This window comes from Camellia sinensis, chromosome 13 (genome assembly GCF_055761805.1).
Source record: "Camellia sinensis isolate YWXY chromosome 13, ASM5576180v1, whole genome shotgun sequence".
Classification (NCBI taxonomy): Eukaryota; Viridiplantae; Streptophyta; class Magnoliopsida; order Ericales; family Theaceae; genus Camellia; species Camellia sinensis.
The window spans coordinates 45909789-45929835 of NC_138973.1; the positions used below are offsets into that span (position 1 = coordinate 45909789).

At 35.1% G+C, this 20047-nt stretch overlaps 3 protein-coding genes and 1 non-coding gene across 4 annotated transcripts; 2 read left to right on the forward strand and 2 right to left on the reverse strand.

The window, feature by feature from the left end:
• The first annotated feature begins 751 nt into the window (after nucleotides 1-751).
• Nucleotides 752-5562, forward strand: LOC114284779 (aluminum-activated malate transporter 12). Its single transcript, XM_028227725.2, has 6 exons — nucleotides 752-1245; nucleotides 1741-1881; nucleotides 2735-3007; nucleotides 3873-3994; nucleotides 4157-4297; nucleotides 4781-5562. The coding sequence occupies exons 1-6, from the start codon at nucleotides 933-935 to the stop codon at nucleotides 5408-5410; spliced, it is 1620 nt and encodes a 539-aa protein (XP_028083526.2). The 5' UTR covers nucleotides 752-932; the 3' UTR covers nucleotides 5411-5562.
• A 980-nt stretch (nucleotides 5563-6542) lies between these two features.
• TRNAC-GCA (transfer RNA cysteine (anticodon GCA)) lies at nucleotides 6543-6614 on the reverse strand. The gene has a single exon. It is a non-coding gene; the product is annotated as a tRNA-Cys (tRNA).
• A 106-nt stretch (nucleotides 6615-6720) lies between these two features.
• Nucleotides 6721-9888, forward strand: LOC114284777 (TLDc domain protein). Its single transcript, XM_028227722.2, has 3 exons — nucleotides 6721-7059; nucleotides 7803-8342; nucleotides 8451-9888. The coding sequence occupies exons 1-2, from the start codon at nucleotides 6870-6872 to the stop codon at nucleotides 8324-8326; spliced, it is 714 nt and encodes a 237-aa protein (XP_028083523.2). The 5' UTR covers nucleotides 6721-6869; the 3' UTR covers nucleotides 8327-8342; nucleotides 8451-9888.
• LOC114284776 (NAC domain-containing protein 71) lies at nucleotides 9368-12135 on the reverse strand. The gene is made up of 4 exons (XM_028227721.2): nucleotides 11429-12135; nucleotides 10597-10874; nucleotides 10192-10515; nucleotides 9368-10083 (listed from the first exon to the last, which is right to left on the reverse strand). The coding sequence occupies exons 1-4, from the start codon at nucleotides 11583-11585 to the stop codon at nucleotides 9802-9804; spliced, it is 1041 nt and encodes a 346-aa protein (XP_028083522.1). The 5' UTR covers nucleotides 11586-12135; the 3' UTR covers nucleotides 9368-9801.
• Between the last annotated feature and the right edge of the window lie 7912 nt (nucleotides 12136-20047).

Consider the following 20047-nt stretch of genomic DNA (forward strand, 5'->3'; position numbering starts at 1 on the left):
GACTAAAATAATATGAATTTTTTATTTTGCTCTTCTTTTAAATTCATTAACAACATAAAAACTACAATTATGACAATTGATATTTTCAAAAAAATGTACTACCAAAGAATAATTTTGGAAAATTAATATTTTTAAAGTGCAATATTTACACTACCAAAATAAGTTAAATTTCTCAAAATAAACTATTATTTTGAGACGAAGAGAGTAAATACTTTCGAAATACCAGATGATATTATTTATGTGGTACTCTAATAAATACCTATATTCCTAATGAGATCTTCTTTCATATACCATAATGGGACAGCATATTGGTACCACTAATGCATGTTCTAACCATTATTTGAAAACATATCTTTATATACACAAGGACATTTATATATGAAGCATAACTTTATAAATCTTCTTCACATTTACAATAGATACTTGGGAAAAGAAGAATTGTACACCACCCATTTATGAAAAGTCTTGACTATACAAAAATTTTAAAAAATAAAAAAAAAATCTGGTCCATGGTTGGGGAAAGTATTGAATTCCAAGCAGCCAAACAGATCCAAACCTGTAGTCACTTTCAATAGAAAGAAAAAAATTTCCACTTGAGTTGGGGTTTCCCTTTCTGTTCTTTTTTCCTTGTGAAACCCAAACATCTTCATCACTTCAATGGAGAACATGTGAACATGAGAGAAAGTAACATCACTCCTCTCTCTCTCTCTCTCTCTCTCTCTCTCACTATATATATATATATATATTTATAAACTAACATCTTCTTCACAGGGAGAGAGGTGGGGGTGGCACATGATACTCAAAAACTCATCACCACTCACCAAAAATAATACCATTTTTTAAAAAGACTTCATATCTGAAGCTCAATAACAAATACTCTACACAGTCATTGATCATATATTGAGTTGCACTTCCTAGTTTCCAGTGGAGGAATGTTTTCTGGCGTTGCTAACGGCATTGACGAGGTGGTGACAGGAGAAATCCAGGGAGGTAGCAAGATTGAATACTTGAAGAAAAGTGTGAAAATCTTTGAGGAGAAGATGAAAAGATTGCCAGGTTCGACATGGAAAACGATCTGGAAAGTGGGTAGAGAAGATCCGAGGAGAGTGATTCACTCATTCAAAGTAGGGTTGGCATTGACATTGGTTTCATTGTTGTATCTGATTGAGCCAATGTTTGAAGGTATTGGACAGAATGCTATTTGGGCTGTCATGACTGTGGTTGTAGTTCTTGAGTTCACTGCAGGTAAATATTTTGTACTCTTTTCACTACTCATTTCTGTTCTATTTGTTTCGGCAGAAAATATATTCATATTTTGTGACATTTGATACGACTGGAAATGAAATTCAGGGAAATATCTTTTTCTTTCTAATGGACAATAAGTTAATTTTGATGGAAAATATCGTTCACTTTTTGAAAGGAAAATGTTTCTTTTCACCACCACCACTCTACCACCCCACCAGTACGGCAACTATCAACACTATTTTTCTCAAAGCTGTAACCAAACACAAAAAAATATTTTTTCATAGAAGGCACAAAATTTTCATACATAATAATGTGAATAATTTATATCCACTTATTGGAAATTAAAAAACCCATCACTATGCATTTGTATTTTCTTTTCTAAAAAGAGTGTTTTTATAAATAAATAAAAAAAGTTCTAGGAAAATATTCTCGGCCCAAACAGAAAGGTGTAAAGAAAGGTGATTTATTTGATTGTTGATGTTTCTTGTATGGTAGGAGCAACACTATGCAAAGGATTGAACAGAGGACTTGGAACACTGTTAGCAGGATCATTGGTATTTCTGATAGAGTATATTGCAAAAGAATCTGGTAGAGTATTTCGAGCTATATTCATTGGAGGTGCTGTGTTTTTCATTGGTAAGTTTCAGAATATTAACCCTTTGAGAAAAAAAATATTCATTCATTTGACATTTTTATAATGCATCAAGACAAATTTTTTCCTTTTTTTTTTTTTTTTGGGGGGGGGGGGGGGGGGTGATATAATCACTTTGAGATTGGAATAATGGTCATAATGTGCTTTTTTGGTATCAATGTATTATCAGAGTGCCAAGTTTTATGTTCAGAATTCAAATACCATCCAAAGTAGAATAGAATCATTTATTTCTTCATGGGGCATGACCTTTATATTCAGTTAATATTCTTTAATGTTTGAGATTTTCCATATACACAGGAAAAAAGATTTAGAAATTGGATGAATGGCGTAAATTAAATTTAATGTGGTGTGACCTAAGATGAATTTAATCACCCATTTTAAATTTTGAGTATTTCTTCTAGACAAGTCAATAGTACTATGCTTGCATATAAAAATTAATGCGTGGCTCAGATTCGTGTGCTGTGGATCACAAGCAAAATAAATCTCGACAGCACATCAATTTTTTTGTGCACATTTTTTGTAGTATTTTTTTTTTTGCATGTAGCATTACTGTTTAAAAGTACACTATTTGTCAACTTTCAAAATTTTTTCCGTATTACGAAATTGCCGAGTAAAAAATGCTATTTTGGTCAATGAGACACTCATACCAAGCAATGCTTGAGTTCAAGTCTTATTGTTATGAATGCTACTTCCTTTCCTTTCTTTTATTCCCTTCCTACCAATTGTTTAGGGAAAAAAAGAAAGAAGAAAAAGCAGCACTTTCTCTTCTCATTTGTTTTATTTTATTTTTTTGTGTTGAATTCAATTTTAGCTGACCTTTGTATGATTTTAACACAGGAACTGCATCAACATACATGAGATTCTTTCCTTACATAAAGAAGAACTTTGACTATGGAGTTGTGATATTTCTCTTGACATTCAATCTGATCACTGTCTCAAGCTATCGAGTCGACAATGTGTTCAAGATGGCTCATGACCGCTTTTACACCATCGCCATTGGTTGTGGTATTTGTCTTCTCATGAGTCTCTTGGTGTTTCCCAATTGGTCTGGTGAGGACCTCCATAACTCCACTGTAAACAAGCTTGAAGGATTAGCCAAATCCTTTGAAGGTATGCACAACTTTATTTAGTAAATCACGAATACTACAATCTTGCAAAAAAAGAAAAGAAAAAGAAAAAAAGAAAAGAAAAAGAAACTTGATTAGTGAGTAGTATTGATTCATTTAGCAAGATAAAGGAACTTGCCTTAGAATTGATTGACTTGGAAAACATTTTGGAAACCTTTAATTTCTTTACAAAAATAGGAGCAATAGTCACGTGATGAATGAAGTCGACATGACCTACATTGATTGGCTAGATGGGAGACTTGGAAATTATGCAAAGGGAGGACCACGTGATGAATGAAGTTGACCTGACCTACATTGATTGGCTAGATGGGAAACTTAGAATTATGCACAGGGAGAACCAAGGTAAATTACTTAGATTTTGGAGGGACTTCAAGTAAAATTATATAAATTTAGGGAGCTAAAATGCCATTATTTTTTTTAAATATTCAAAATTGCATGGAACTGATGAGGTTTTTGTCAAATTTGTGAGAGCCGAAATAGAATTACAAGGATTTGGAGCGGCCAAATTAAGTACTAATTACTTGCATAAATACTTGAAATTGCATGGAAATAATGAAGTTTTTGTGAAGTTAGCCTCATGTGTCCGCCACTGATAGCTCCTGTCTTATATTTAGGTCTCATTAGTTAGGAACACCACGTGTACATGTTACGAAATGTTTCTCAATAATGTACCTCCACCAAGTGCTAACGCAGCCTCCCCATTAATTTCCTCAAAACTGAGTAATGACATAGATACATTTCATGATCCAGGCATTACATGCACAATAGCCAAGCAATTTGTTGTTCCATATATATAGAAAGAGAGCTGCACATATTTACTAAAACTTGATGTAAAATTAAAATTGCAGCTTGTGTTAATGAATACTTTAGGGAAGAGGAGAAAGAAGTAACCACAGACGAATCATCAGAAGATCCTATTTACAAGGGTTATAAGGCAGTTTTGGACTCCAAATCTATTGATGAGACTCTGGCAAGGATTTCTTTTCTTCTTCTTCTTCTTCTTTTTTTTTTTTTTTGGTTTAGTTCTATCAATTGAATGACTGGTTAAGAGAGCATGAATAGCTCTAGTATGTTTCTTGGTGCTAAATTAAAAGAAACTGATCATATATCTTTTATTTTGGGGTGAGAGCAGGCATTACATGCAAGTTGGGAGCCAAGGCACTCAAGACACTGCAGGTTTCCATGGCAGCAATATGTGAAATTAGGATGTGCTCTTCGCCATTTTGGATACACAGTTGTAGCTCTCCATGGTTGTTTGCAAACTGAGATTCAGGTAATATTCCCAAAGTTTTGGTTTCTACTTTTTGTTTGATGAATTTTTTTCTGAAAACTGTGTTAAAAAAAAAATATCTCAAAACAACTCAACCACTTACTTATTAGAACTCACCCACTTACTTGTTAGAAAACACTAAAAAGTTGCTTTCGAATTTTTGAAAACTATTTTCTTACAAAAAATTAAACTGATGGGTTTTTCAAACCTTATATGGTTTTACTTTGGAAAACAGGAAAATGAAACATTCATCTGATACAACATACTCTTAGCCATTTCAACAATTCTTTGATTCATCCATTCAAAAGCCTTCTTAGATAAATGAAATATTGATTGACATTTTAAATTTATTTTGAAGCCAGACAAGAATTTACTTATCATGCAATATATTTAGTTGCTTTTGATCTCATTATTTCATACATTTTATTTAAGCAACCCCACAACCAAACTATGCTTTGATCATTTCAATTTTTTTTTTTTTGCCAGACACCAAGAACTGTTCGAGTCCTCTTCAAAGACCCATGCATTCGACTTGCAGTAGAAGTATCAAAAGCCCTAATGGAACTAGCACAAAGCATAAGAAATCGTCGCCATTGCTCACCAGAAATACTCTCTGATCATCTTCATCAAGCCCTACAAGACCTCAACACTGCCCTAAAATCTCAACCAAGACTCTTCCTTGGCCCCAAAAACAAACATGCCACCGACAGCACCAACATACTAGCCCTAACAGCCGCAACAGCAGCCCAACAAAAGGCCACTGGGGCTTCACTATCAAGCGCAAAAACCGACATATCAGCTTTGATGGAATGGAAAAGCAAGAGGTCTTCTGAGCAGGCGAAGGAGAGTGAGCGAAAAGTGCTTAGACCGACATTGAGCAAGATTGCCATCACTGGGCTTGAGTTCTCAGAAGCACTTCCTTTTGCTGCTTTTGCTTCTTTGCTTGTGGAGACAGTGGCAAGGCTTGATCTTGTCATTGAGGAAGTTGAAGAGTTGGGGAGGATAGCTAGGTTTAAGGAGTTTAAAGATGGTGATGATGAGGTTGTAGAGGTGAGGTGTGAGAGACCTAAAATGGGGAATTTAGAGAACCATTTGCCTTCCCATGGAGCAGATTAAGATATGAGTCGTGATGAGTGAGGTGTAGAGGTATAATTTTTGCATTGACAGCTATGGGGCTGGTTTCTTTATGTAGTTAAAAAAAATAAAAATAAACTAAATTAGATTATTCTTAAGAATTATAGTTATTTATTTATTTTAAACTGGGATTATCTTCCCGTTGTTGAAATTGGAAAATGTTATCTGTCATGATTTTTTTTTCCTTCAAAAGTATTCCAAAAGTGAATTATATGGTATACATTTAAAATTAGTGAGATGTGAGTTATATATAAAATAATCGTGATTCATATATTTTTTTGAATATATATATATATATATATATATAAATTGGATATAGTATTATTGGTCAAAATTATATATCTAGTGTATTAATTATTCAACCAACTTTGACCACTTCTAAGTTCTAATCTCTAAGATTTTATTTTTTTTCTTTCAACATTTTAGGTAGTTAGTTAGATTTGTTAGTTTATTAGTAAAGTTAGTGTACTAGTTAAAGGATTGCTTCTGCTCCATCAATTCGAATTCCTGACATTTTCTCACTGTATCCTAAGATATAGTTATATGTTAACCTGCCATAAAAGCCTTGACAATTCATGTCTTGCTTAGCGACTTAACTTTTTAGCTAAAATATTTTAAAAATTGATGATAGTTAAACATTAGTATAAATTTTTTTTTATTTAAATAGTCAAATCATATATACACATTACTCATTTAGGTTTTTTCATATAATTAAAAAAAAGTCATTTTTAAACACATTAACATTTTTCTTCTACTAAAAAAATTAAAAAATTACAAAAAAAAGTCAATTCCTATGCGAAACTTGTTTTACCGAAAACTTTGTGATTCCAATATTTGCAATCGGTTTTTATCATTATAGTATTCACGATGGCACTTCATCAACCCAACAATGAAAATTTTATGTTCAAATCATAGATTTAAGTAAATATTTGAAAAAAAATCTAAATTTAACTTGATGACCCTTCAATGTGAACCCGAAAAGAAAAAGACATAGAAAAGAAAAGAAACGAAAGAGAGAAAAGGAAAAGGAGGCTTTTTAAACCCCCAAAAAAAAAAAAAAAAAAAAACCCTTGGGATTGAATGCAGAAAGAAAGTGGAAAAAAATTACCAAGAAAGGGCCCTACCGGGTTCGAACCGGTGACCTCTCGATCTGCAGTCGAATGCTCTACCACTGAGCTAAGGACCCTGTTGATGTCAATGATGCGAAATAATTTAAATTTGTATTTTAATTTAGACCCAAAATCAATGACAAGGTTTTTTTTTTTGATCGGAAAAATCAATGACAAGGTTTGAGGTCGAGAAATCAGTTGGTATCACTTGATCTAAGGACAAGGATTTTTATTATTATTATTTTTAAATATATATATATATTTTAAAAATGATTTTTTTTAGGGTAGTTAGTTGTGATTGTGAATGAGAGAGTGTTGTTGGGTAACTGAAGATGGGTTTTAGTGTTGTCTCAAACTCAAACTGTGTGTCGCAGAGGCAGAGGAGATGGGAGAGAATCCCAAGGAGCTTCTTTGATTGGAACTTTGGCAGAGGCAAAGCAGATGACAGACCACTGCCCAACTACCATCCTGTTGATCATCTTCCCTTCCCACCTTCTCTTGTTTCCAAAACTTTCCTGAAGGGTACTCTCTCTCTCTCTCTCACACACACACGCACACTCGTATCACATGCACATTCAATACTTTGTATGCTTCCCAATCTAATCACAAAAAAACACCATCTACCCTGAATTTATTGCTCAAAAATTATCCTCAAAGTCAGGTGTGTGGTCTAGATGAATGTAGTTTATTGATGTAGAGGATATTTTTTCTGGGTATTGTTGGAAAATCAAGACAAAATAAGTGTAAATCTAGAATCCTGTGTTCACAAATGTTCATGTTTTCTCCTTCTCCAATACTTACGATCTTTGAATTATGTGATAAAATACGCACAATCATTAAATTATATAAGAATCTTGAGATATGAGAATTGTATGGTCAACATGTGTTTTGAGATGGGAAATGAGAATTGGGATATAGAAACCTACCAAACTTAAAAGGCCTTAAAATTGTTACAGGTGCATGTTAAAAAGAGGTAATTTCTAATGAGTCCTCTTTGAATGTTGTTTAACATTGAAATTGGAGTGGAAGTAAATTATTTAAAAAAAAAAAAAAAAAAAAAAAAAAGGAGAAAAAGCTTGTTTTGAAATCAGTAAGATGTGTTTTCAAATTGACAAAAATTGTCTCGCATTTCAAATCTGAACTGGTTTGGGGGTAGTTGTTAACAAGACCCCTAAAATGGAATTTAGCTTTGCATTTCTTAAAAGAAATGAATCTGAAGTTAACCTCAAGAAACCTAAGTTTTGGAATGAATGATATGTGAGCAGGTAGGGAACTGAAATGCTGCTACAAGGCCGCCATTGATGGATTTAGTGCTACCTCCTTCCACAACTGCTGTGACTTCAAGGGACCCTGTGTTATAATTGGCTACACAAACAAGTCATTCAAGTTTGGAGCATTCAACCCAGAAGGCTACAGAAGTACTGATGATTACTATGACACTTTTGATCCATTTCTCTTCTATTGGGAAGAAGATAATGAGAACAAAGAACCCATTATTCTCCCCAAAGTTGGGGGCAGTGGTGCAGCCCTTTTTGACTATGCTCGCGGTGGCCCACAGTTTGGGGCTGATGGGCTGCTCATTGGACCACCACTGGCACCAGTCATGGGTGGTTTTGCAGGGCCAGATACTAATTCAGGTATTGGTGATCTAAGGCAAGCTAAGTCTAGATTAGGATTGTCTTATGCTAAAAGGCCAGATGGGAAGGAGTCATTGTTTGGTGATGAGAACAGGGCTACCCTTGAAGAGGTGCAAGTGTTTTGCAGCCCTCAAATTGCAAGCCTATACTAGATTGGTGTCCAAACAGGTATTTATGTAACCATGTTGTAAAAACCTTCCAATAGAAGAGAATTGATTGTTGCCACACTTCAAATTTTCTTGACATTTTCTTTTCTATTTGATTACAATGAAACAGTCACAATCCTGGAATTGTTTTCAATTGAAGCAAGTGGGGATAGAGCACAATCTTTAGAGGACAGACCAAAAAGAAACATAAATATTTAAAGGGATTGTCTTAACTATATGTTGATCCACACGCTCGGAGAAAGAAAAGGGACTGCTTACACAAATATTCGATACCCCATGGCCAAGGAGTAGGTGGTGCGGTGAAGTAGTAGGTGGGCGGGACAATAATGTATTGCAGGGAATATCGGTTGGTGTTGCAGCAAAAGGGTTTTATGCTCTATAGCTTTTAAAAGCACCATTTAAAGTTGCATTAGTGTAGTTTCTTTTTGTTTTTTTGTTTTATCAGTTTGGAAAGTTTGGTCATGAGGAATGTGCATTCTTGGATGCTTGAAGGTGACACTTCTTCATGTCTTTGTCAATGAGCTGCTTCACATTTACCTTCTTAATCCGACTAGCCAAGAAAGAAAAAAAAAAAGAAGAGATTATGAAAAGAAAAGAAAAGAAAAGAAGGGGGAGGGGGGGGGGACTGACAATATAGCACTAATTGTTCTGATATTTTTAATTTATTGTTCATGTCTAATACTGCCCGCTTTGAGTTAGACCTGCATGGGTTTAAAACACGTTGAAGGTTTGCAGTTTGCACGAGAATTTTATGATATGCAATTGAAAGTGCAGCTATGGTTTCACTGTTTCAATATTTTCCTGCACAATATAAGCTTTGAGTTAGACATGCATGGGTTTAAAACATGTTGTACATGAAGGTTTGCAGTTTGCACGAGAATTTTATGATATGCAATTGAAAGTGCAGCTATGGTTTCACTGTTTCAATATTTTCCTGCACAATATAAGCTTTCTGTGGCATTTTAGGAGTAAATAAAATGCTTCCATATCGAACTTGGGTTTTGAAGATTTAACATTCAACATTAATTTTGACAGAAAAGTGGCTTCCATGAAAGAAGCTTCATTATTTTATAAGAACAACATATATAACCAACTCCCAGTGCAATCTATAAAAGTGATCATCACCAGGGGGATCGTCCTTTTCACTACGTAGTTACATAAACCAGAGAGCAACACCGACAACAACCATAACCGGGACTCTAACAGCAAATCCATACCGACTACAAGTGATAGTACTCATTGTTTTCCACTCCACGAACAACATTAAAAGGCGTTGTCTCAGAAGCATAGCCCTACTTTTGGCAGACTATTCTTCACATCACAATGACCATAGACCACGAAGTTCTTCCAAACTCCAATATCTGCTAGGCCTAGCAATTGCAGGTTGTTCCCAAGTTTCAAATCCGGCGTCAAAGAAAGAAAATGAAAATGGAACTACAATGGCTCCCATTTGTTGTTTTTCAGAAGTGTTTTGGATTTCTCAGTGAATTGGTCTGGTGATCATAACCTTCATATTGCACATCGTCATTTCCACAAAAACCCATGTAATTTGTGTGTCCTGAGTAAGGTGACATGCTACAGAATTGACTTAGACCATCACCAAGTTCAACTTCCTCTGTAAAATTCGAGTACGATGAACTGGGAGAGATTTCATATTGATTATAAGTTTGCCATTGAGTTGTTGAATTTGGAAACTCGCATTGTGGATAGTATGCAGACACACCTTGTCCTTGTGGGTATTCCTGTATCAGGCAATTAAGAAAAAAATTTGAGAAATTTCTCATCAAGAAAATTGTTTTGAGAAATTTCACATCAAGAACCTAAAACACCCAAAGAACTAATTTCAGTACCTTAGAAGAATCAAGGATCAAGTCAGGTGATACCCAGAGGCTACTTGGATTAGTCCCCATTGAAAATGCTTCACTCTCCACCATTGGTGTTGTCTGATATGGAGAAGTAACCGGGCTCGAAAAATTACTGCTATTGCCTAGGTGACTCATTTGAAAGGTTGTGTCCTCAGAGACGGTCACAGCCTCACTTGACATTCCTGTCGAGGTAAAATCCCCAATGCTTGAACTACTTCCAATCCGCTTTGCTTTTGGCTCTCCATAACCATCATTTGTCTTCTGCGCCAGCTCATTCTTCTTAACCACACGGCACAAAGCAAAACCTCCCTGAAAATCAAGTGCCAGTGACCACATGCTGTTTTAGTCCCTCAAAAGTCTTAATCCATTAAATGGGGCTATGAAATTTACCTGGAAAGTTGGTGATCCTTGAGAAAGATCATCGCAGAGGCGATACTCATGCATTACCCAGTCTGTTCGATCCCCCATTGGGGCTCGTCCACGGTAGAAGACTAAGGTTTTCCTGTAACCAGTCCCACCAGACTGACAGACTACCTTGCGGTCTTTACCCGTGGCTTTCCAGTATCCGGCTCTCGTGGCACGATTGGTGCGTGATCCATTTGGATACTTCCTATCCCGGGGACAGAAGAAGAACCATTCCATATCACGCTTTGGAAGGAATGATTTCTCTGCAATCATGGTTTCCATATGAGAATCATCAAAATTCCCAACAAAAATGAAAGCCAAAGCACGGAAAACAGAAAAGAATGAGAAATTTCACTGTTGAAGTTGTGCTTTTTGTTCCATCAATGTCAATTTGAAAGAACAGAAATTCGATAGAAGTGGCTTTGGATAGAAACAAAAGTGAGATGGCCCACCAAAAAAAAAAAAAAACACATGATTGCGGCTAAACATATAAAAACAGAAAAGCAGCCACTTTCCAACACTAGAAATTCTCTACTATGCAAATTGGTTTCAAATTACAATAATGTCATATGAAATAAAACCCATCAAGAACATTACAAATTGTACTCATTTGGCTAAGATGATCTCTTCTCAACATAATAATTGCGCCTAATTCGTGGCACGTCAAGATGAGAATTTAAAGGTAATTAAATTAAGCCTCAGTATAGCTTGTTCCTTATAAAGTTCTAAGATTTACTTCCCATGTCTTTTGTATAGTTTTCATATGAACAAATCACATTGAGAACCAAAGATTTAAATACGAGATGGCATTGAGTACCTGGCAACTCCCATGGATCAAATTTGTACAAATCGATTACGGGAATCACTTCAAGTTCGATTTCTTGTCCCTCTACTTTTCTCTTTAGGTAATACCCAACTAATTCCTCATCAGTTGGGTGGAAACGAAACCCGGGTGGCAATGATGCCCCGGCCATTTTCTCACTCCCCTAACTATCCAAAATCTCCAAAACCAGTGCAAAAGAAGAAAAAGAAAAGAAAAGAAAGAGGGAAGAGCTTAGATAATTTCAGAGCTATTTCTAAGTCCCCAAACTGTACCTATGGAAATTTGGAAGATCCAAAAATAAAAGCTTTTCTCAACACTGAATTTCTTCTCAAGAATTGCAAACAACTTCCATAAAATGCACCCGTTGTGCAACGGTATCATCTTCCTTGAAAATTCAAATTTATAAATGAAAAGCCTTCCCCACCAACCCCACTTTGGAATTTTGATCCCAAAAACAAAATCAACTATATAAATATAGATTGTGATAGAGCATAGCAAAAAACACAGAGCAAGAACTACTAAAGAACTAGTTAGAACTTCAAAAATTAGAATCTTTTGTAATACCCAGAAGACAAAATCATTCAAAAGTTGTCAAAAATTGAAAATTTTGAGTGGTATTGTGACACCCAGAAATGAAATTGATTAAGAGTGATAGTAGTGCAGAGTTTTGTACAGAGAAGAAGAGAGGTTGTGTAGAGTAAGAACAGAGGAGTGTGGGATGACTTATATGTAAGGTTTGGAGGGGCACAACTGTCCAAAAAATGTGAACACCGAAAGGTTGATTACTTGTCTGAAGCGAACCCAAAATTCCAAGATGTGGCCCCATGAACCCAAACTAGTTCACACCTAAAAGTAGATCTCCAACATCATAGCTATATTATAACAGTTGGGTGCTTTAAAGAAGCTGCCATTGAAGTTATCAAATTTTTGCATTGGTATTCTTAGTGGGATTAAATTTACTCTTCAGTGTCCAGGGCACATGGTAAAATCTTAGATTATGCTCCGACGTAGGTGTTGTAGGGTCTCTCGTAGATTATTGTGTGATGTTAAAGTGCAATGCTCCTTTAAGGATATGTATAGTAACCTATCTGCATATCTACTTTTATACTCAAAAAAATAATTTAACAATGGATAGCAGATGTAGCATTTGGCGTTAGAGATGTTCAAAGGAACTCTTAATTCATATGATTTTTTCAATTTTTAGACTATATTAAAATCTTAAATTTAAGAAGAAAAATTGAATTATTTCATAAATTGAAGATTCAAACACCTTACACATCATCACGAGTCAGACAAAAACACTTTTTTTTCTCTTTATCTAGTGATAGGGATGGTGTCATTGGGTTGGCCCAGTGTTCAAAGGGAGAGATGTCCTAAAAGTGCTTAGATCACTTACCTGATTGGCTCTTTTTGCCATGACCGAACAGGCCTTATTGGAAGCTGTAGTTTGGTCTTTTTTCAATTCACATGTAGTTGATAAAGTTTGAGTTCTTATTACAGGAACTAACTTTGCTTATGGAATTTAATGGGACCAACTAATGAAAGAATTAGCAGAGTATCTATATTGTGATCAATGGAGAAAAAGAGAGATCTAAAAAAGTAATGCTTGTATGGATTTGCAAAAAGAAGAGTTGTTTAATTACACTAATAAGCCTAGTTGGATAGGCTTAATCTTCTAGTTAAGCATTGAAAGTGCCAACTGTTGAAAAATTTGTTAGGGCAAACTAGTGGAGAATGATGGGAACTACTTGCTTTTTCACCTCAGAATATAGAAGGTAAAAAGAAAGGAGAAAAAGAAAGCTTAGTTTAAGGCTTTAAAACAAAGGAGGGTTCTTTGGTTACAGTTGCAATCCAATTGGATGCACTTCCAATCTTATATTCGCGCTGTTTGGTGTAATTATAAACTTGATTTTTTTTTTAACAAAAAAAAAAATTGTAAGAGTTTTTGATGCAGAAACTAACAATTGTCCTAAATAAGTACATTTTTTGTCTTTTTAGACTAAAAAATTGAGGTTGAAAATATGGATGTTTGGGTTAATTTTTTGACTTTTTATAAAACAATATGTAATAAAAAATTGTAAAAATTGATTTGTAGGGAAAAATTCGAATTGGGAGTTGTGCAGCCGTAATTGTTGACTTTTGGTAAATAGTGTTAATTTTTTAACTTTTTTTGTAACTTTTTGACTTTTTTACAAGTTCCCAAACTTGGCCTTAGTAGACAGAAATAACTTTTATAATTTTAAAAAAAAAAATCGAATTATTGAGAAGTAAGGAAAAGAGCAATGGTAGAGGGCCACAAAAACAGTGGCTCAAATGGCTCAAAACTGCTAAAACGACGTCGTTTTGGGATCAAAACCTGCCAAAACGACGTCGTTTTGACAGTTTTGAGCCATTTGAGCCACTGTTTTTGTGGCCCTCAAACATTTTTCGTAAGGAAAATGGTCTTCTCATTTTAAATTATCAACTTCTAACTGGCAGAAAACTGCACCAAAGAGAGATTATTTTGGCAAGTGGAATCCTTACCATGCTAGAACTTGAACCTGCCGTCTGAAACTGTTTGTTTTTTTTTGGTTTAATGACAAGAAGGCCCCAGTTCTAATCCTTTTCACACATCTTTAGATCTTCTACTTTTTTTTTTTTGTTTATTTATTTATTTTTTGAGACCATACATCTTTGTAATTGAAACATGTTGGTAAGTTATACTGATAAGTGTTTGAAAAAATTATAATAAAATCCCCTATCTAAAAAAAATTTATAATAAAATTTTTAAGTTTGATATAATTTCATTGTCATTTTTAATAAAATTACAACAATAAGAATTAACACAGAAAGTGTGGTGATAATCAAAGTTACATATATACATATTTTATATGACTAATGAATGATTGATAAAAAAATAACAAAATATTATGTGAGTTTTAACGTAAAATTCGATTTTTTAGAACCACTATGAAATCAATTTTGCTTCTTAGAAAAGCATGTGTTTTTGAAGGCAATAAAAAAAATGGAAGAAAACTTGTTGGTAAAACAATGCACCATCCAACTTCAGCCACAGCAAGTTAGGAATTTTCGCTGCCACACTTTTTTTATAAAAAGACTTGGAAACTTAGGCCTTGTTTGGCAATAGCTAAAATTTGGCTTTTTAAATTAAAATTTATAAAAAAGACAAAATATGTTAAAATAGTTAATAAGACAAAATATTGCATTAAACCCATAATCATTTCACTTTTTCTCTTACAAACATCACATTCAACTAACTACAAAAAAATCCAACCATCTTCCCAAACACAAAAATTTTAACCTACTAAAATAGCATAAAATTAAAATAACCTATTAAAATAGCTAACTTTCCAAACAAGGCCTTAGATTTAGAGAACACAATCACAATGAGCACATGTAATGTAACATTTCCTTCCACGTGGATTAGTAAAAAAAGAAATTCTAAATTATATAATTGAGTTTACATTTCTTTTTAATAACAAAAGATTTTAAAATTATAAGAGCATAGTCCAAATTAAACAATATCATTACAACTTGAGATAAGAACATTACAACTTGTCTCAAAATAGATTGATTAAAATTATATAACATATCAATGATATGTCACAAATTGATTATCCAATGACATATTATTGGGCAAATTGCATATTGGTGAGACAATGAAAAAAAAAAAAAAAAAAAACATTTTCATTAAAAAAAAAGTTTTTATTTTTATTTTTATTTTTGTGCAAGTCTCTATAAAAATGCAATTACTTTTAGGCTGTCCCATTGATATGCAACTTACCCAATATTATTCTAGCTATGGGGTTAAAGTAAACAAGAAATTACACCTGTAGAAAAGGTTTGCAAAACTCCAAACAAAATCTTTCACCTCATATTCATCTTGTATACACGGTTCAACCTTATAAGAAATCATTTGGACCAACTATTGAAAAGGGTAGTAAAGTACATTTCAAAAATGGGAAAATAAAAGCAGAAAAAGAGGCATTGCATGAAGCCATGATGAAGGAGGGAGAGGAGTGTTTGGTAAGCAGGGCCGCCCTGAGTTATTAGGGGTCTAAGACAAATTTTTTAAATTGGACCTTTCATGTATCATTATTTTTAAAAAAAAAATTGTTTAGATAAAATAAAAAGGATAAAAATTTATTTCTATTGCATTACAATTTAACAAATTTAGATAAAATATATATATATATATATATAATAGTTGAACTTCAATTAGTTGAATCGAATATTTATTTTTTAGCTTACCAATGCTATAAGAACTAAAATTAATTGGGAGTAAGGATGAGAATTTTCGACACAACTCAAGGAATATATAAAATTAGTACGTTAGGATTGACTATTTTTCAACATGAATCTAAGTATGACACGATTCAATAATATGAATTATTAGTTATATATTTTAATGTTCACCAAGGGATGCAATGACATTTTTTTAATATTTTATTTAACTCCATCTAACTGAATAAAAAAGTATGCAAAATAATAATTAAGGCTAATATTTTTTTTTCATTTAAGATATGTATTTTTTTGTTACCTATTTTAGAGTCAATCTAATAAAAATATATAATAATAAGGTACAATTTTTTTAATTAGAAAAATGCAATTGACTTAAAATCAAACATTCTATGAATAATTTCATTTAGTAGAAATAAATTTTATAAAATTCAACTTATGGAAAAAATTTTAATCTCTTCATACACTTGCTAAATTATTTTTAACTAAAAGTAAAAGTTTTCACATAAAATATCAATCGAACACGAATCAAAATAATACCATACAACAGTATGAAAATAAATAAATAAAACTAATTTTAAAATAATTATAAAATAATACGATATGATACACTCTCTTAATTAGAGATTCTAAATTTTATTCAAAATTGAGGGTCTTAATCGTCTGCCCGGCCCTGTTGGTCAGTCATAGGTTCAAGAGCCCTAGATAGATAGAGTTCCACCCTTCATCTAAGCCAAAGGCCAATAAAGCAATCATAGCCAAATCAAAGACTTTAGGGTTTTAATTGATATTTTTCTTGCCAAAAATGGAATACATTATTATTGTTTTTTTTGTTTTCTTTAAGCAACTTTATTCAGACTCAAAAAGGCACTAGTATGATTTTTTTAAAGTTCAAGTTTAATTTTGACAAATAGGCAATTATGCAATTATTATTTTTTTGAGGTCCATATTGTCTGACTTTTCAAATTTTGGATGGCCCTCCAAACTTCAAAAATTTTTTATGGGGTATTATTGTGAAGGATCTTGAACTCTTTTAACACTTCTATATATTCCTCTACATATAAAATATATACATATACAATTTAATGGTTCTACTTCTCTCTTGTTAGAGATCCTAGTGGAGATGTATTATTGGACTCAGTACAACCCATCACAAATTTATTTTTATCCGCATCATTTATTTTGTACAGTTATTTAAATAAATTATTTATGTAAAAAATTAATAGTCACATGAGCAGCTCTATTTATCTTTTTTTTTTAAATAAAAAGTATATTTTCAAAATTATATTTATTGTTGAGTTTTTTAAAATTAATATGATTCACTAATGCGTCTATATTGGTGTCCAATCAATCTTATTTTTTACATAAACATAAGTTGAATGGTTCCAATAATAGAATAGACATGGAGTGGGCCCATTAAATCCCATCAGTACCTCTCTAATTATATCATCTACGGGGAAGAGGTTATCCTTAGAGGAGAGAAGTTATTCCATCAATTTAACTCCGAACTAGAGAAATGTGATTTTTTAATTTAGCTCCCACATCCACTGCAAACACCCTATTTAAAACTTTATATGCACACCCTCATTGAAACGCATATGGGCAACCAAATCACTATATTCTCATTTGTGAGCAAATTTTGTCAAATGAAAATGAAATTATCATATAATCTTTTTGAGTGAAGTTGTTTCAGAAGACAACCTAGCTTTTCAATGAGCTGGAGGGACACTAATGCATTTTAAGTAAAATTGCACATGTTTCCAAACAAACACAAAAATCTACCAACTTAGGTAAAATTTACTGTCAACTTCATGTTGAAAACATATTGAGATTCATTATGCAAACTCATTGTCCTAGAAGCAACAGTTTATAACCCTAAAAGTGGATTAAGGAATGATAATGATTTATGATTGATTATAAGGCATAAATTCATTCTATTTGATCCCCAAATTATAAACTAAGTGCTCAAAACTAAATGAGAGGGAGATTTCATAATCTGACTTTGGGCCATGGTAGTGACCGAGCTAAATTAGGCCGAGCAAGTTTGGGCCGAGCTGGGTTGGGCCGAGCAGGTGGCAGTGTGCTCGGTCAAGGCCCTGATCTGATTTGGCCTGGGTAATATCGGACTGCCAGCCCGGTTCAATTTATTTGCTCGTTGAGTTAGGTTGGTTAGATCTTCCGCAGGTCAGTCCAACCGAGCAGGAGCTTAATCATAACTGAGAACGGCTAAGTCGCAGTGGGATTCTTTACTGAAGCCAGATAATTAGCATGGTCGTGGTGTGACAATGTGGCGCCGTGCTAGGCGTAGCTCGGTTTAGAGCATTGCATGTCTCGGAAATAACACAGTCGTAAAAAGATGGAGCGGCGTCATGCTGTTCGTTCGCGCCAACGCCGTTTGGCGGTTTTGTTAGGTGGTGTTTAGCTATATTTGCACTGACACGTGGGAAAATGGGAAATGAGAGCATGTCCACGCGTCCAAAGGTGAATGGACTCAGAGGCACACGCAGAAGGTATATAAACGTGGCTGCGCCCCCATACTGAGGTCTGGAACATCTTATGATCACAACACACTTATTACTTTGCCTCTCTCTTCTCACTCTTTCCCTGTGTGCTAACTAGACCGTCGGAGGGATTTCCGGCAGGCTCCCGTCGGGTAGCTCACTGTCATTGTGTTTTCAAGTCGGCCGGATCGAAGCGCAACTTGGATACAAGGAGTACGGGTAACGTCAGTTATTTGACCTCGGTACAATTGGCGCCGACTGTGGGAAATTCAACAGACATAAACTTGTCCTCCAAGCTCATCCGATCATCTTTTATGGCGAACAACGATGAAGTACCATTGTCCGCCATCGACGGTATTACCCTAGAGTCAGTTCGGCGGAGAGACGGATTTCCTGCTGTTTCGAACATGGCGGGCCTGAAGACCTCACCAGGAAGACTCCCCAGAGATACGCGAGATAAGCGCGCTAAAAGAACTGATCACTCGCGGAGTCCAAACGGGCACCGACGGCGAAGAGAGTCGTACGCTCAATGCCTGGAGCACAAGTTGAGGGACCAAGACGCCGTCATCCGGAGAATGGCGGCGAAGATGGAAGCTCTCAAGCGGCAAGTCAAAGGAAAGGGTGTTGCTGGAGTGGGTGACTACAGTGAGCGCACTCAACCCCACTGCTTAGGCAGCCAGAACCAGCGGTACACGCCCTCTCTCTCCATCACCAGAAGCTATGGGGTTGGTGACTTTGACCCGCTATCAGAGAAGTTTTGCGCACAAGATAGCAGTTACCGCCCCTCACGTCCGCCGATGATGTCGAGATATTCTTACTCCGTTCATTCAGAGGACTTAAAGAACGTCTTAGAAGAACGAGCACACCGATAGGAGGGGCAAAGGGTGCCGGCGCTCCAGCGGTTATCCTACGAAGGTCGCGCCAATGAAGAAGTCGTAATGCCGACACCCCGTTCAGTTGTACCTGTCTATTTGGACAAAGATTTGGCAAGACTAAGCGCTACCCTCTTCTCCCTTGAGATAGAGACCACACCGCTCCCAACGGGCTTTCACCAACCCAAATTTACGCTCTATGACGGAAAAACTGATCTGTACATATACGTAAGCCACTTCCGGCAGGTTATGGCTGGATACAGGCGTAACGATGCTTTCATGTGCCTTCTTTTCCTATCAAGTTTGGGCGAGTTGGGCTTGAAGTGGTTTGAGAGGCTTCCGGAGAAAAGCATCGAAAGGTGGCAGCAGTTGGCAGAAGCATTCATGACCCGATTCAAAACCAACACCAAAACGCCAAAGGAAGTTGACCACCTCCTAAGTGTCAAGATGGAATCGGGCGACTCCCTCAAAGCATACAACGCCAGATATTGGGAAACTTTCAACAAGATCTTTGATTTCCCGACCAACCTGGTGTAGACGTCCCCGAACGTCCCGGGAGGGAATCTCGTTTTGTTCATTTGGGCTCACTACAGTTCGGACTCAAATTGTCACGGTTCTTAATCTGATCTCACAATGTGCGATGTGAGATTGATAAATCACCAAAGAGTCCAAATCTGGCAAATCATTTTAAAAAATAGATTTTTAGAAAGAAGTGCTAAACATGGACTGCTTTGTCAGATACAGAGTCGCCACCTAAATGTTTTATTTTTGAAAAATTTAGAAAACCCTGACTCGTTGCCTAAGGCCACATGTCCGTCATCACCAAAGTTGCCTCGGCTTGGGAACTTGGGTATGATTGGGGAAGGTCAGCTATGAGCACCCCCCGCTCGCCTGATCAAAGATCGGCCACTACTAAATATGATATCTTGTTTTTGAAAACACATGCGTTCTTATTTCGATTAATTAGCTAGAATTACTATGTGATGCACGCAGCAAAACAA